The sequence below is a fragment of the Gossypium raimondii genome, chromosome 11 (assembly GCF_025698545.1).
Source record: "Gossypium raimondii isolate GPD5lz chromosome 11, ASM2569854v1, whole genome shotgun sequence".
NCBI classification, from domain to species: Eukaryota; Viridiplantae; Streptophyta; class Magnoliopsida; order Malvales; family Malvaceae; genus Gossypium; species Gossypium raimondii.
The window spans coordinates 5,233,634-5,250,755 of record NC_068575.1 but is presented as its reverse complement, the minus strand read 5'-3'; the positions used below and the strand labels follow the sequence as shown (position 1 = coordinate 5,250,755).

The 17,122-nt window shown below is 37.3% G+C and overlaps 1 protein-coding gene and 1 long non-coding RNA gene across 2 annotated transcripts; one reads left to right on the top strand and one right to left on the bottom strand.

Annotated features, from left to right (window-relative positions):
* Positions 1-11,809: 11,809 nt before the first annotated feature.
* On the top strand, positions 11,810-12,690 carry LOC128034855 (uncharacterized). The gene is made up of 2 exons (XR_008190921.1): positions 11,810-12,142; positions 12,400-12,690. It is a non-coding gene; the product is annotated as an uncharacterized LOC128034855 (long non-coding RNA).
* Positions 12,691-15,132: 2,442 nt separating this feature from the next.
* Positions 15,133-16,845, bottom strand: LOC128034714 (uncharacterized). The gene is made up of 4 exons (XM_052623535.1): positions 16,086-16,845; positions 15,856-15,965; positions 15,580-15,735; positions 15,133-15,528 (listed from the first exon to the last, which is right to left on the bottom strand). The coding sequence occupies exons 1-4, from the start codon at positions 16,843-16,845 to the stop codon at positions 15,133-15,135; spliced, it is 1,422 nt and encodes a 473-aa protein (XP_052479495.1).
* Between the last annotated feature and the right edge of the window lie 277 nt (positions 16,846-17,122).

Sequence of the window (17,122 nt, the reverse complement as noted above, 5' to 3'; positions counted from 1 at the left end):
GGTGAAGAAACAAACTCAGAAGCAAAAACAGAAAATGAAACTAGCTAGTGAATAACAGAAAAGAGAGAAGAAGATTGAATGAAAAATGAGCTGATATTTTTCATTAACACACTGACAAGGCATTAAGCCATTACATATTTTTAGTCAACAAGTAAAACAAACAAGTAATCACCTAATCAACTACCTAACTCCACTAATTTGCATTGAAACTTACAAGATTAGCTTGTACAACTTGCATTGTTGACTTTTCAGTCAATCAATATCAAAACATTTACCTACTTAGTTCAACATGAACTAGATTACAAAACAATCAAAATGGAACTAAAAACGACAAGTGGATTGGCGACTTCAAATTTGATTCTTTGCACTCCATGGCACCTTGCGCTCGCTATTTCTTGAGCATGACCACCTTTGCATGTCGTGCATGGCCACCTTTGCATGGGAACTAAACTTAACACTCCTCCTTAGTTTCCATGCTAGTAACACCTAATTCCCTTTTGAATTTAACAAATTTAGACACATTGAGTGCCTTTGTGAAGATATCAGCAATTTGCACTTCTGAATTGCAATGAATCAGCTCGATTTCATGAGCTTGTTCCATCTCCCTTATAACATGCAACTTAATATTGAAGTGCTTGGTTCTACCATGAAAAATGGGATTTTTTGCAATTGCAACAGCAGATTTGTTGTCACAATAAATCTCTGTTGCCTCTTTTTGGTTTTGGTTTAAATCAGCCAAGATTTTTCTAAGCCATATGGCTTGATTCACAGCGAGATCTTGGTGACAACATATTCAGCTTCTGCTGTTGATTGTGCCACCTGACTTTGTTTCTTAGAACTCCAGCAAAACATGCCTGAGCCAAGACTAAATGCATATCCGGATGTGCTCCTCATGTCATCACTCGATCCAGCCCAGTCACTATCAACATAGCCTATCAGCTTCATGTTTTCAGCCCTTTTGAACAATACACCATGATCAATGGTGCCTTTGATGTATCTTAGCACTCTTTTAGCTGCTTGAAAGTGCTGATCATTGCAGCAATTCATGTATCTCGATAGCACACTAACAGCAAACATGATATCGGGTCTTGTTGCAGTCAAATACAACAGACTACCAATGAGACTCTTGTACATAGTCTCGCAAATTGGTTCACCACTCCCTTGCCTCGAAAGCTTCACTCCAACGACCATTGGTGTGCTTGTTGGCTTGCGTTCTTCATAGAGAACTTATCCGGGATCTTCATAGTAAAGAACTCGACTAAGAAAGATTCCTTTTACATTTGCTTCACTTCCATTCCAAGGAAGTAGTTCATTCGCCTAAATCGGACATTTCAAACATTTCCATCATTTTCTTTTGAAATCTTCCAACATTCTTCTATCTCCTCCGATTACCAATAAATCATCAACATAGAGTGACAGGATAAGCTGAGTTTCAGCTTGGTTCTTCTTCACATACAGTGTTGGTTCACTGGGACTTCTCTCAAATTCCAAACTGAGCAAGTAAGAGTCAATTCGAGCATACCAGGCTCGAGGAGCCTGTTTCAGGCCATATAAAGCCTTTTTCAGTCTGTACACCATGTGTTCTTTGCCAGTGATCACAAATCCTTGAGGCTGCTCGATGTAGATCTCTTCTTCCAGGAAACCATTGAGAAATGCAGACTTAACATCTAGCTGATGAATGGTCCACTGATGTTGAGCAGCCAAGGCAACTATCATTCTAACTGTGTCAAGCCTGGCTACCGGTGCAAATGTCTCCAGGTAGTCCAGACCATACCTTTGGCTAAATCCTTTGACAACAAGCCTGGCTTTTAGCTTGTTCAAACTGCCATTTGCATTCTGTTTTACTCGATAGACCCATTTTACTCCAATGGTCTTCTTTCCAGCAGGTTTATCAACTAGCTCCCATGTCCGGTTCTTCTCAATCATGTTGATTTCATTGACCATAGCTAGTTTCCCACCTTCATCGCCTCGGCCTCTTCAAAGCTGCTAGGTTACGCTATTGCAACTTTGTGCCCTTTCATAAATATCATCTAGGGCCTTGTGCCTCTCACAGCACATCATCAACATCCATTTCGGTCCTAGTGCTCAAGTTCAACTTGATTAGGCACTAGGTCTTCAAAGCGCTTACGCTCATTTTCTCCTAATTCCAGAAGCTTTTTCATCAAAGATGACATCTCTGCTCACTGGACTTTGTTTGTCAAGGGATCCGAACCCTGTAGCCCTTCTTGGTGAAGTAGTAGCCTACTAGAACACTGGTTGAGCCCTTTTAGAGAGCTTGTCTCTCTTTCTTTCTTGGTATTTGTGCATAACACGAGCAACCAAACACTTTCGGATGTGCCAAGGAAGGCTTGAAACTGAACCAAGCCTCGAAAGGTGTCTCGGATGCAAGAGCTTTGGTAGGAAGCCTGTTCTGAAGGTAAACAGCAGTGTTTACTGCCTCAGCCCACATGGTCTTGGGCGGTTTCTTTTCAAACAGGAGACATCTCGCCATATCCATCAGGCTTCTGTTCTTTCTTTCAGCTACCCCATTCTGTTGAGGTGTGTAGACATTTGTAAGCTGATGTTTGATACCAGCATCATTGCAAATGGCTTGAAACCGAGTGAAGTGTACTCGATGCCATTATGCATCTTATCGATTTGACTTGCAACTTTGTTTACATCTCTGCAGCTTTTAAACTTCACAAACACTTGAGCTACCTCGGACTTGTGTTTTAAGAAGAAAATCCAGCAAAACCTTGTAAGATCATCAATGAAGAGGATGAAATACTTTTTTCTTTGAGTGATTCGATCCTCATCGGACCACATACATCGAGTGCACCATTGCAGATCTTCGGTAGCTCTCAAAAGTGAATTTGTAGGAAATGGCGGTCTTGCTGTTTCCCCATCCGCAAACTTCACATACATCATCATGCTCCACTGAGCTGGTGAAGTTCTCTGCCAAGCCCTCTTTGGCCATTCGAGCCATTGATCTGAAGTTGGCATGTCCAAGCCTTTGATGCCAAAGCTTGGAGTCATCAACAGAGGCTGTATATGCTGAGTTTGAGTCATTTGCCCAGTGAACCTCAAAGCATTTATCGGTCATTGTGGATCGTCATAAGGCTTGATCCACTTGGATCGATAATGTGGCATTGTTTGTCCTTGAACACAAGAATAACCTTTCTCGGCGGTTGAGCTATCTTTGAGAAGGTTTACATCAATTCGCACCAACAAAGACATTTGGAATGATCTTGTTGCTGTGGGAGTACATATCAAGACTTCTCCTCTTCCTTGATCCTTATAAATGACCATTTCCAACCTTGACCTTGGTTTTATAACTTCATCCAAGGTTTTAAACAAGGAGGCATCTGGTGACATATGGTTAGTGCAACCACTGTCTAACAACCAGCCTTTTGAGCATTTCTTCTCAACAGCTAAGCGAGAAACAAAGAAAGACACATTCTTCTTGGTCACTCTTGTCCTCGGCTACTCGAGCTTCAACCTTTGATGCTGAAATTGATTACGCCTTGGCTTACTCTGCTTTTCTGAGACCCTTTTAACATGGCCCTTCTTTTTGGTGTTGGCATCTGCATCCGCCTAAACCAACATCTGTCTTTGGATGACTGGCCTCTTGCAATGTCTGCAGGCTGGTCATTACTCCTTCTGATGTCGATCTTAGGCTGTTTTTCCAAGGCCTTTTGCCTCTTGGAGCATTGAAGCTCGAGGCTTCTCTGGCCTTGGCATTGAATGCACCTTCCTGGTGATCTTCAGCTCTGCTAGCTCTCCTTTGTTCCTGAGCATAGAAAGTGTTGATTAGCTCAGTCAAAGAGATGGTAGCAAGGTCTCTGAGTCCTCTAAGGAGGATATCTTGGCCTCATATCTCTCGGGCAAAGTGGAGAGGACCTTTTCCACAATTCTTGCCTCATCAAAGTGCTCACCAAGGAGCCTTATCTTGTTAACCATTGCTATGATTACATGCGCATCTTGCTTCTTTGTTTCTTCTTCCTTCATCTTGATTCTCGAAATCCTTCTCAAATTTAATAGGCTCTTTGTTGCCTTGTTCTCTCAAAGTGCCTTGAAACTCCTCTTTAAGCTTATCCCAGGCTGTTTTGAGTCTCACAGCCATAATTCAGTGAATATGACATCGATACGATTACGGATGCAGGACATGGCTTTATGCCTTTTGGTCCTCTCATCAGCATGCTGCCTTATCTGAGCTACTGTGGGATTAGCCCTCAGTGGTGCTGGCTCAGCATCTGTGTTAACAACTTCCCACAGATCAAAGGCCTGCAGGTAAGTCTTCATCTTGACCAGCCATATGTGGAAGCCATCTCCATTGAAGACTGGTGGGGCTGCTGGTGAAAAACTTGAGGAAGACATTCAGCTTTCTTAGTTTAATACAACAGGTCCACTAAGAATGAAGCTCTAGATACCAATTGTTGGAACAAAGAGACAATAACAGGCTGTTTTGTATCTTGCTTGAATAGCAAGCCTCGAGCCTTGGTGAAGAAACAAACTCAGAAGCAAAAACAGAAAATGAAACTAGCTAGTGAATAATGAGAAAAGAGAAGAAGATTGAATGAAAAATGAGTGATATTTTCATTAACACACTGACAAGGCATTAAGCCATTACATATTTTTAGTCAACAAGTAAAACAAACAAGTAATCACCTAATCAACTACCTAACTCCACTAATTTGCATTGAAACTTACAAGATTAGCTTGTACAACTTGCATTGTTGACTTTTCAGTCAATCAATATCAAAACATTTACCTACTTAGTTCAACATGAACTAGATTACAAAACAATCAAAATGGAACTAAAAACAGCAAGTGGATTGGCAGCTTCAAATTTCAGTTGCTGCACTCCATGGCACCACTGCTTGCTGCTATTTCTTCGAGCATGACCACCTTTGCATGTCGTGCATGGCCACCTTTGCATGGGAACTAAACTTAACAGAGACTTTGATTTGGCAAGTGCTGAATGGCGAAAGCATCCGCATTTGGGAAGATAGATGGTTGCTGGGAGTTAAAGATAGGAAATTAAAGCATCCTGGAAATATTAACGGATCCTCACCAACAAGAGTTGCTGAGATCATTTGTTTAGAAGAACTAAATTGGGACTTACCCAGTATCTCAATGTGGTTAGAAGATATTGAAATTGCGAAATTAAAAGTTCCTCTTCATGAAACAGATGAACAAGATAAATTGGTGTGGCCGTTTACACCTGTTGGCCAATATCGGATGAAGCCAGGGTACAAGGAGTTGAGAAAGCACTATGGAAATGAGTCTTCTTTACAACCTTCCAGCTCTCACTTAATTGATAGGAGCACTTGGAAAGCTATTTGGAGCTTACAGGTACCGAACAAAGTTAAAATTTTCTTATGGAAATTGTGTCATAATGCTATTCCATCTCGTTTTAATCCGTGGAAAAGAAAGTGTGTTTCGAACCCAATTTGTTGTTTATGTGGTATTGAAGATGAGACTTTGAACATATTATTCTTAGTTGTAACTGGGTTAGGGGAATATAGTATGAGGCTTGTTTTGGTCTTCAAGGGTTAAATGATCAAACTCAATCATTTGACAGATGGTTCTCAAAGTTGTTACAAATGCCTTGTATGAGGGAGGATTTCAAAGCTAGAATTGTTTTCACTTGCTAGCACATCTGGAAAGCTAGGTGTGAGGTTACAATTGGAGGTGTGAAACTTGGTTTGGAGAGAATTATTCGAAGGATTAATTGCTCCATGAATAAATTCTTATCTGCTCAACGGATCCTTTGTTCAAACAATAACTCTGATCGAACTAGGAAGTCAAAAACTTGTGCTGATATTTGGGAGAAACCACCAGAAGGTTGGGTTAAAGTTAAACTGTGATGGGGCATTTGACACCTTAATAGCTTGTGCTGGTATTAGAGTAATAGGCAGAAACTTAAGTGGGAAGATGCTGGATGGGATTGGTAAAAGGATTAAGTGGATTCATGTGAGGTTGTCGAGGCTAAAGCTATGGTTGGATGGATTGAATTAGCTATGAAGAAAAAATGGACCAATGTGACAATCAAGACTGACTCCCAGACTATTGCTTCTAATATTAAGAAGAAAAGTCAAGATCGAAGATGGAGATTAAGGCTAGTCCTTCAGGTTTTTGATAAGCTGGTCATGCAACTTTCTTCTTTGAAAGTCAATGTTATCAGACGAGAAGCCAATAGGTTAGCGGATTGGTTTGCTAAATAGGGTCGTAAAGAGATGTGCTGGTTGTTCGAATCAACTACATCTTTCTTGGGCTTTACTCTTGATAACAATGGTATACCTGCGCCTCCATCTTTCTGATGCAAGGATCCAGGATAAACATATAAAAGAATACCATGAAAGTGCTTAAGAAACTAAACAAACATATAGTCCAATAATTAAGATAAGGTAATAATTTACATTAGAATGATCCTAAAAATTAAATTTTTTTTGTCACATTTTCAAATTTTAAAGACATGAATTATTATACACTCATCCATAGAGAAATTATTTTATGGACTCTTCTGATCACATTATTCATGGTCCCTTTCCAATTATTTAACAACATTTCAACAAATTTTTCCATGTCATTGACACATAATTTTGGTAATTTTTTTACCTTGAATCTATAAGCCTAAACCCTAGATCCAAAACATAAAACTTCAAGCTTGCAACCCCAAACCCTTGAACCATAACCTAAACTCGTAACCCATAACCCTGAACCTTTGAATTTTAAACTTGAACCTCGAATTCTGAACTTTAAATCTCAAATCCAAACCTTAAACTATGAGATTCGGGGTTCAAGGTTTAAGTTCAGGGTTCGAGTTCAAGGTTCGGGGTTTTGGGTTCAGGATAAAATAATTATCAAATTTATGTTCAATGACATGAAAATATTACACAAAATTACTATTTTTTAAAATTGGTTGCACAAAAATAAAAATTTTAACTTATGAAAAAACAAAATGATTAAAACTTGTAAAAGAAGAAAAGATGTTTGTTTATAATTTAAAAATTAATTATTTTAAATAATTTAATTAAAGTTAAATTAAGTTGGAGAAAATATTAAATACAAATGAGTGTACAATAATTCTTTGTTATCTTAAATATTTAACATGTGACATTATTTTATTGGTGCCTAAAATTATATTTTTAAGATGATCCTACTATAATTTATTCCCGTAAGTGATAGCAAGTTATTAAAAATTATAATATAAAAGATAATGAATTTACCTATTAATTATATTTAGGTGCGTGTACCATTAATTGATAAACTACAAAGGCTTGATTTCTTTTATTTATTTGATATTAAGGTTTTGAAATTTTGAAATAAAATAGATTTTATATATTTTAATTTTAATTATTGTCAAAAAGTTTAAAATGAAAATAAATTTAGCATATAACAAGAATATTGCTATATGTATATTTACCTGTTTGAGGAAATACAATCTTTTGAAATAATTCCCAACTTTGTTGATCGTTTAGGCACTTCAACTCTTTTGAAACAATCTTTTATTTTTCATCATATTATTAAATTGATATTTAAAAGAATTATGTCCATTTGGGCTTATTTTCAATTTATGTCCCTCCTCATTTAACAATGAGCTATTTAATCCTTCTAGTAACTTTTACACATTTTTCAATTTAGTCTTTTTTACTTAATTGACTACCCCAACATTAAAATTTTCTAACAAAATTTTAATACCATTGTAATAAGGCCCAATCGGCCTGGGCTTAAACACAAAAAGAAAGTAGCCCAATAACCCCTAAACCTAGCAGCAAACAACCCAATACATCAAAATTAAAAGAGAAACCCTAGCCGCAAGAGGTCCCCCGCCACCAGCAACCTCTCCAAGCGCCGTAGGACTCGGAGATCAGCCCTCCACGCGCGCCAAACTCTCCACGAGCACCTGAAAAACGGACTCAAAGAGTCCAAAAGAAAAGAAACAGTGAAAAAACGGCACTTGTATTGGATTTTTTCGGGCTATATAAGGCCGACTTTTTATTTTTGTAAGGGGACGGATTTTTTGATAGGGAAAATCGGGAATAAAAAAGCAGTAAACTTGTTTTTTTTAAAGGTGAGTGTTTTTTTTTGTTAAAAGTGTCTATCGTTTTACATTGTTTTCATTTTTCTTTTATTTTTCATTTTGTTTCACTTGAAATAATAAAGAAAAGGGGAAAATCTTATCCCATTCACCGAGGACGCCGGACCGGTGGCCGTTTCCGTCGTGATCGGAGCGCCGGCGTGGGCCGAGGGTGGCGCGAGGACGCTAGGGTGAAACCCTAGCAGAGCAAAATGGGGGCTGGGTTTTTTTTCTTTTTTTCATTTCGGTTTCAAATGATTTTGAAAAGGAAAATATGGTTTTAAATGACATGCAAAACGGCGCCGTTTCGTCCAGGCCCTGACTCGTGCGGTGACCCAACCCGAAGGGGAGGATCTGCGCGCTCTGACGTCACTTGGGCTATTTGCGCAATTGGCCCCTCCTGTTTGCAGTGCAATTCAATTAGACTTGTTTTGTTTTCTTAGAAATTGGGCCGCACATTTAATTTTTGTTTCAATTTGGCCCCTCCTGCGCCGCGTTTTGGAGGTCTGGGTAAATTGCTCTTTTGGGCCTCCGTTGTTAAGCGCGTGTTCAAGTGGCCCCTTTTCTTTTTAAATTTTATTCAAAATTCGCTCCATTTTTTTGTTTTTAATTCAATTTAATACATTCTGTTTTTTATCATAATTATGCTTTATTATATTATTATATTATTATTATTATTATTATTATTATTTCTATTGTTGCACATTATTATTTATTACTATTATACTCTTATTACGCATATATGCAATATATATATATTACACGTTAATACATATATATTATATATATACTTTTTGTACTTTATTCTATTTTCATTTTTTTATATACATAATTTATTAATGTATTAGACTTACTTTTTATTTTATATTTTATTCTCGTGACTTATGTGCACACATTTATATTTACACCACATATTTTTCAAAATACACATTTTTTATATATATACCTATACGTTTTTTTAAAATTACGTACACATACATGTTTTAAATGCACATGTTTTTGTTTCATATTTTATAGTTCAAAGTATGCATTTTTATAAAAGACCTATATATTTCACATATTTGTTTTGTGAATATATACATGTGCATTTTATACCTTTTTTTAATACGTTTTTTTGTTTATTTAATTTATTCTATTCCTTTTTTTCATGCATTCCTGTATATGTGAGTTAGATATATATGTGTACACATATTCGTAAATTTATTTGAATATTATACCCCTTTGTATATATTTGTAAATATTTATTCATATTTGTCTTAAACTAGAGTATTTGTTTTATGTTATGCCTTAACCCTTTTTAGCATCTTTTTCAAATATATTTTCTGATTTTCTCAAAGTGTTTAGACTATCCTATTCTACAAACTCCAAAATGTTTGGCATTCATGATTCTCGTGAAATATCGTGTCCTAACTTACTGGATCGCGATTATTTTTTCGATGAGTTTAGAAAGCCAAGTATTTGTTTTGTAATAAATTCAAATTTTAAATAAAAACTTATTCGCGGGAATTAAAATGTTGGGTCCTAACTTACTGGTCATGACATTTTCTTCTCGAAATAAGAATTTTCAAAAACAAAAGGCAATGTTAGGGTATTTTGAAGATTTAAAAACATTGTGTCCTAACTTACTGGGTGTGGTGTTTTATTTCTTTGAAATAAGAATTGTCATACTATTTTAATCCATTCATGAAATAAAAAGTTTCCTTTTAAAATATTTTCAAATTTTCGACACCAAGGCATTTTAAAAATCAATTTGGTACCAATTTTGGGCGTTACGAGGGTGCTAATCCTTCCTCATGCGTAACTGACTCCCGAACCTATTTTCTCAAATTTCGTAGACCAAAATTATTTTTAAGGTGGGTCGATCACACCTTAATAAAGGATCGGTGGCGACTCCAGTTTTTGTTTTTTAAGTCGACAACTAAAATTTTTGTTTTCAAAAAACGGTTTCGACAGCTTGGCGACTCCGCTGGGGAGATATTAGAGAGTCGAGCCATAAACTAATCATATTTGTCTTTGTGTCGAAAATTAAAAGTTTTTAAAAAAATTCATGAGTTCCCTTTGCGCTCATTGATGTTATCATGGTATTTTGGAAACCTTGCATTTGCATTTTGCATTTTCGCCCTTAAGTGGGAGCGAGAAACTAGCCCTTCGTGAGGTTTTCACCTCCGTACAGGGTAGTGGATCGCTTCCGGGATACATCCGTACCTATGTCTTCGTGAGATTTTCATCTCCGTGCAGCCATAGCGAAATGTGTCCCCCTGAACTGAACTCGATCTATATGAGCCTATAATGGGTGAGGATCGAGGAATCTGCTGGTTCGGGTACCCTTACTCTAGAAACTAAACCTCATATAGTGAGTGTAGCGACCTAAAAATTTTGGGCACGGGCGCTAGTCGAAATAGTTATTGAAACTTTGAAAACGAAGTTTCGATTTTATTTAAAAAAGAGTCGCCACCAATCTTTTTTCTAGGTGTGATCGGACACCTACAAAACTCTCTTTTTAGAAGAAAATTTTATTTTTAAACTTTTCTAAAAAAGAGGTAATTTTAGGTCCACGTAAAAATCCAGAGAAAATTAGGGTTCGGGAGTCAGTTACGCGCGAGGAAGGTATTAGCGCCCTCGGGACGCCCAAAATTGGTATCTCGTTAAACGCATGTTGTCTTAATTTTCAAACATACCAGTTCCATTTAATATTTAGTCGTGATCCGATTGAAATACGAGAACACTTTTTTTTTAAAAAAACACGAGAATTTTGAAGCGCGGAATTTCTTTTTTTTTTAAAACAAAAGTTTTTTTTAACACGAGAATTTTTGAAAACACGAGAATTTTTAAACACGAAAATTTTAGAAACACGAAAATTAAGACATTTTTTTTTGAAACACGAGAATTTTTTAAATAGGGAAATTTTAGAAACACGAAAATTTTTTTTACATGACATTTTTTTTGAAACGTGATTAAAAAACGAAAGTTTTGAAATGCGAGAATATTTTTGAAACACGAAAATTTTTTTTTCACGAGAATTTTTGAAACACGGAAAATTTTATTATTATTATTTTGAAGCACGAGAAATTTTGAAGACATGAAAATTTTGAAACATGATTTTTTTTAAAAAAACCGTATTTAACACGAATCGATGATATTCACCCCGATATGGCAATGAAACCATCGAATTAGTGTTAAATTAATTTAATTTAATATTTAATCAAGATTCTATTAAAACACGAGAAATTTTTTTAATGCGAGGATTCTTGAATATTTTCGATTTTTAGAAGGGCGTCCCGTATTTAACATGAGCTATCAATATCCACCCAACATAGCGATGGATTCGGTGACTCGATGCTAAATCGGTTCGTTGCCTTATGCATTAAAATTTTATTATTTTATTTTTATTATTTTTTAAAAAAATATGCAATTAAAATGACATAATAATATTTATGAAAATTATTTTAAACATACTAATTTAAATTAAATAAAACACTATTTAAATATATTAAATAAAATAGATTAAAAGGAAAAATAAAATAAAATAAAATTACCCAAAAGGCCCTCTTCTCTTCTCTCTTTTTTTTTGCCTTGCTTTGGGCCTCAGCTGGCCTGCTTCAATGCTACCGTTGGCCCATTGGTGCTGCTAAGTATTGGGCCTGTGCTGGATCGGCCCACTAGTGGTGGGCTGCTCGTAGCCTACCAAAAAGTGGGCTGCTGTTTAATTCTTTATTTATTTTTTTATCTTTCTTTTTCTTTCTTTTTCTCTCTTTTTCTTTCTCCTTTCTTCTTCTTCTTCCCTTTGCTTTTTCATTCCTTTGAGCGCCCAGCCGCGTCGCTTCTCCTTCGTCGCCCACTGCCACCGTCGACTCCTCCTCTCGGTGGTGCTAGCCTCGGCGTTTTCTCCTCTTCTTCTCTCCTCTTTTTTCTCTTCTTTCCCTTATCTTCTCATATCTTCTCCCTTTGGCTTTCTCTTTTTCTTCTCTTCCCCCTTTCTTTTCTTTCTCTTTCGAAAGCCCGGAAACTAGAGGCAACGCCGCCTCTCCAAACCGCCGTTCGCCACTCGATCCTCTTCCGCCTTAAGTGATCGTGATAAAGGTCGGGATCTTGCTATATTTGTTGTTTATTTTGCCTCTTTTTTTTACTATTTTCTTTGGTTTTGATTGCTTGTGGATTGTGGAGTTTGGTTTTTTTCTTGATGAATGAGGAATGTGGATGAGGACCTAAGGAAAAATCAGCCGAATCTTAGAAATTTTGAAGCTTTTTTTTCTCTGTATTCTTTTTTTTTGCCCCCCATTTCTCTCTTTTGCTTCTTTTTAATCTCCTTGTTTTGTCCTCTTCTCCTTTGTTTTCAGGTGGCAGCAGAGAAGGGAAGCAAGGCCGATTGGAGGTGTCAGGCGTGGAAGGCGTTGCACGCAAGAACGCAGATTGAGGGCCGTCTTGTCATGCCAGAAGGACCAAAATGTAACGCGCGCAAAGTTTCTGGGGCAAAAATGTAATTTTAGGAAAATATAGGGCTCAAAGTGTAATTTTGAGAAAGTTTAGGGGTTGAAATGTAATTTAGAAAAGTTTAGGGGTTGAAATGTAATTTAGAAAAGTTCAGGGGCCAAAATGTAATTTATATTTTTTGTTTTGTTTTTTTTTCATTTTTCAAAATTTCATTATGACTATTTTATTAATATTTAAAACAAAAATTAAAACAATTAAAAATGAGTTAAAACAAACCCAAAATTTAATCCTAATGGGCCCAATTATCGGGCCCATATGAGACCAGCCCGGCCCGAAATCCTACTCGGGCAAAATTCAGTGATTACAGCTGCCCCTCTTTGCTCATCCTGTGAAACAGGGATAGGGCAAAGACTTAAAAGCACTGAATTTTGCTCGACCATCCAAAATTTTCTTTTTATTTGAAAGGCAAAAATCGATAATACCTCGGCGTGCGACCCGGGGCTCAACTCACCTCTCGAATTATGAGTTGACTTTTTTGAAAAACAGAAATTTAAAAGACCTCAGGATGACTCGAGGCTCAACTCACCTCTCGTATTATGAGTTGATTTTTTTGAAAAACAGAAATTGAAAATACCTTAGGATGACCCGAGGCTCAACTCACCTCTCGCATTATGAGTTGATTTTTGAAAATGGAAATTTAAAAGAAATACCTCGGCATGACCGAGGCTCAACTCACCTCTGTATTATGAGTTGATTTTTGAAAAACAGAAATTTAAAAGAAATACCTCGGCATGACCCGAGGCTCAACTCACCTCTGTATTATGAGTTGATTTTTGAAAAATGAAAATTTAAAAGAAATACCTCGGCATGACCCGAGGCTCAACTCACCTCTGTATTATGAGTTGATTTTTGAAAAACGGAAATTGAAAAATACCTCAGGATGACCCAAGGCTCAACTCACCTCTCGCATTATGAGTTGATTTTTGAAAATGGAAATTTAAAAGAAATACCTCGGCATGACCGAGGCTCAACTCACCTCTGTATTATGAGTTGATTTTTGAAAAACGGAAGTTTAAAAGAAATACCTCGGCATGACCCGAGGCTCAAGTCACCTCTGTATTATGAGTTGATTTTTGAAAAACGGAAATTTAAAAGAAATACCTCGGCATGACTCGAAGCTCAACTCACCTCTGTATTATGAGTTGATTTTTGAGAAACGGAAATTTAAAAGAAATACCTCGGCATGACCCGAGGCTCAACTCACCTCTGTATTATGAGTTGATTTTTGAAAAACGGAAATTTAAAAGAAATACCTCGGCATGACCCGAGGCTCAACTCACCTCTGTATTATGAGTTGATTTTTGAAAAACGGAAATTTAAAAGAAATACCTCGGCATGACCCGAGGCTCAACTCACCTCTGTATTATGAGTTGATTTTTGAAAAGCAAATTTAAAAGAAATACCTCGGCATGACCCGAGGCTCAACTCACCTCAGTATTATGAGTTGATTTTGAAAAACAGAAATTTGAAAGAAATACCTCGGCATGACCCGAGGCTCAACTCACCTCTGGCAATATGAGTTGATTTTTGAAAAATAGAAATTTAAAAGAAATACCTCGGCATGACCCGAGGCTCAACTCACCTCTGTATTATGAGTTGATTTTTGAAAAAAGAGATTGAAAATATTTCTTGAAAAAGCGGGTTTCAAAAACATCGTGAAACTAAAAGCCTTCTTCTTCATTGATTACATGCGACTTTCTCCCGGTATTCCTTGCTCTCTTGGTATACTGTATATGTCATGTATGATGTTATTATGATATGCACGTGTTTGTCCTAAATGCTTTCGTGTCTACATGATCATGCCATGCACCCTAGGTCATTTGTCACATGCCCCACTTTTGATTTTCGTGAGGTTCGCATTCATTTCCTCAATTCGACTTTTCTCTCGGTTTGTACTCATCCTCAAGTTACGTGAGTAATCCACATTTCTCCATATATCACTCTCTTGCCCCTATTTGAACATTGTTCACCTTTGGGCCCTTGTACTTGTCAAATTCTCATCCGTAATGTTCAACATTTCTTTTGTTTAGAGTATGTCATCTTTCTATTTATCATTTAAATGAATCAAACACGAGATGCATGGAAAAAATGGCAAAGTAGGCATGAAAGAAAATACCTCACATTCAATTTTTCAAAAGCAACAAACAAAGAAAATTGACAAGGAATAGTTCAAATACAGAAAGCATCATAAAGAAAGGAAAGTGAATTCAATGGCCACGAATGCTCTAGATATCCAACGCTTAAACTCCTCCACGTTTCTTCATCCTGAATCTTTTCGAGCATGGCTTCCTGTGTAGAAGATTTCGAGCTTCTGAGAATGCTTCAAATATTGTAACTTCGCCATTCGACTCCCCGTTCGAGTCGCCTTGCTCTTTAAGTCCGAATCTGCTTCATTAGGACGCCCTTTCGGGTTTTCATCCTAATCCTTTTGTTTATCAAGACGCCCTTTTTGGGTTTTCATTTTGATTTTGATTTTGATTTTTCTTTTTTCTTTTTTTGTTTTTTTTGTTTTTTTGTTGCTTTTTTTTGTTTGTTTTTTTACCTCTTTGTTTTTTTTGTTGTTTTTTTGTCTCTTTTTTTTAGGCATAATATTTCTTCACAGCATCTGAGTTCACTGGATTAGGTAATTCTTTCCCATCCATCTCAGTGAGAATCAAAGCTCCTCTTGAGAATGCCCTTTTTACAACGTATGGCCCTTCCCAATTTGGCGACCATTTTCCTCGAAAGTCTTTTTGTATCGGGAGGATCTTTCTTACAACGAGCTCCTCTTCGCGAAATTCTCTTGGCCGTACCTTTTTATCATGGGCCGTGATCATTCTTTTCTGATACATCTGTCCATGAAAAATTACCTTCAAGCGTTTCCCTTCAATAAGGTTTAGCCGATCATATCGAGCTTGAACCCACTCTGATTCTTCTAACTTTGTCTCCATCAAGACACGCAGGGATGGGATCTCTACTTCGATAGGTAGAACGGCCTACATCCCGTAGACCAGAGAAAAAGGAGTTGCCCCTGTAGACGTCCGTACAGAGGTTCGATATGCGTACAAAGCAAGTGGTAGCTTCTCGTGCCAGTCTTTATATGTCTCAGCCATCTTCCTGAGAATCCTCTTAATGTTCTTATTAGCCGCTTCTATTGCTCCGTTCATCTTTGAGCGATAGGGCGAAGAATTATGATGCTTTATCTGAAATTGCTCACATACTTCTTTCATCATCTTGTTGTTCAAATTTAAAGCATTATCTGAAATGATTCTTTCAGGCAGACCATATCGACATATAATCTCCTTTTTTAAGAACCTACAGACTGCAGCCTTTGTCACATTAGCAAACGAAGTGGCTTCTACCCACTTTGTGAAGTAGTCTATAACCACAAAGATGAATCGATGTCCATTGGAAGCTTTCTGGGAAATTGGCCCTATAACATCCATGCCCCACATAGAAAAAGGCCACGAAGAAGTCATGACATGGAGGGGCAATGGAGCTGCATGAATTTTATCGCCATAAATTTGACATTTGTGGCACTTTCATGCGTAACCAATGCAATCATTTTCCATCGTCAGCCAATAATAATCAAGTCTCATAATTTGCCTAGCCATGGTGAAACCAGTGGCATGCGTTCCACAAATCCCTTCATGGACCTCTTCAAGTATCTTTTTAGCTTCAACAGCGTCCACGCACCTCAGGAGCACTTGATCTTTCCCTCTTTTGTATAGAATATCCCCGTCAAGAACAAATCCAACCGCCAATTTCCTGATTGTTCTTTTGTCATTCTCGTTTGCTTGCTCGGGGTACCTTTGATTCTTGATATACTCCAAGATATCATGGAACCATGGTCGTCCATCTGACTCCTCCTTAATACTAAAACAGTGTGTGGGGGTCTCATATATACTCATTTGGATGGGCATTATCTCAGTTTCTCTGTTTGCTTTGAACACCGAAGCCAAGGTGGCCAGAGCATCAGCCAATTGGTTCTCTTTCCGTGGAAAGTAGTTAAAAGTCACTTCATAGAACTCTTTGACCAATTCTGCAACGAGATCGTGATATTTGATTAATTTCGAATCCCCCACTTCCCAATCTCTACGGATTTGGCGAATGACTAATGCTGAGTCCTCGTGCACTTCAAAGATTTTGATTTTCCTCTCAATAGCTACACGAAGTCCCATGATGCAAGCTTCATACTCTACTATATTATAGGTACAGAAGAAGTTTAATCTGGCAGTGAGTTGGTAATGGTCCCCTTCAGGTGACACTAAGACTGCTTCGATCCCATGCCCCCAATGCATTCGATGCACCATCGAAGCTCATCTTCCATGATTTCTCTTTTGGTGACTCACCATTTTTTCTGAAATGCACATCAAGTCTTCATCTGGGAAATCGAATCTCAAAGGCTTGTATTCTTCCGCTGTTCGACTTGCTAAGAAGTTAGCTATCGCGCTTCCTTTTATCAATTTTTGGCTCACATACACGATGTCATACTCAGTCAGTAAGATCTGCCATCGTGCCATTCTTCCTGAGAGTGCAGGTGACTCCACCATGTACTTTATTGGATCCAGTTTTGAATTTAACTATGTC

Coding starts and splice junctions, on each gene's coding strand:
- LOC128034714 (XM_052623535.1), bottom strand. CDS start 16,845: ATGGTGCATCGAATGCATTGGGGGCATGGGATCGAAGCAGTCTTAGTG. Junction 15,966..16,085: donor GATGGAAAATGATTGCATTG/GTTACGCATGAA, acceptor TGGATGTTATAG/GGCCAATTTCCCAGAAAGCT. Junction 15,736..15,855: donor CTAATGTGACAAAGGCTGCA/GTCTGTAGGTTC, acceptor GAGCAATTTCAG/ATAAAGCATCATAATTCTTC.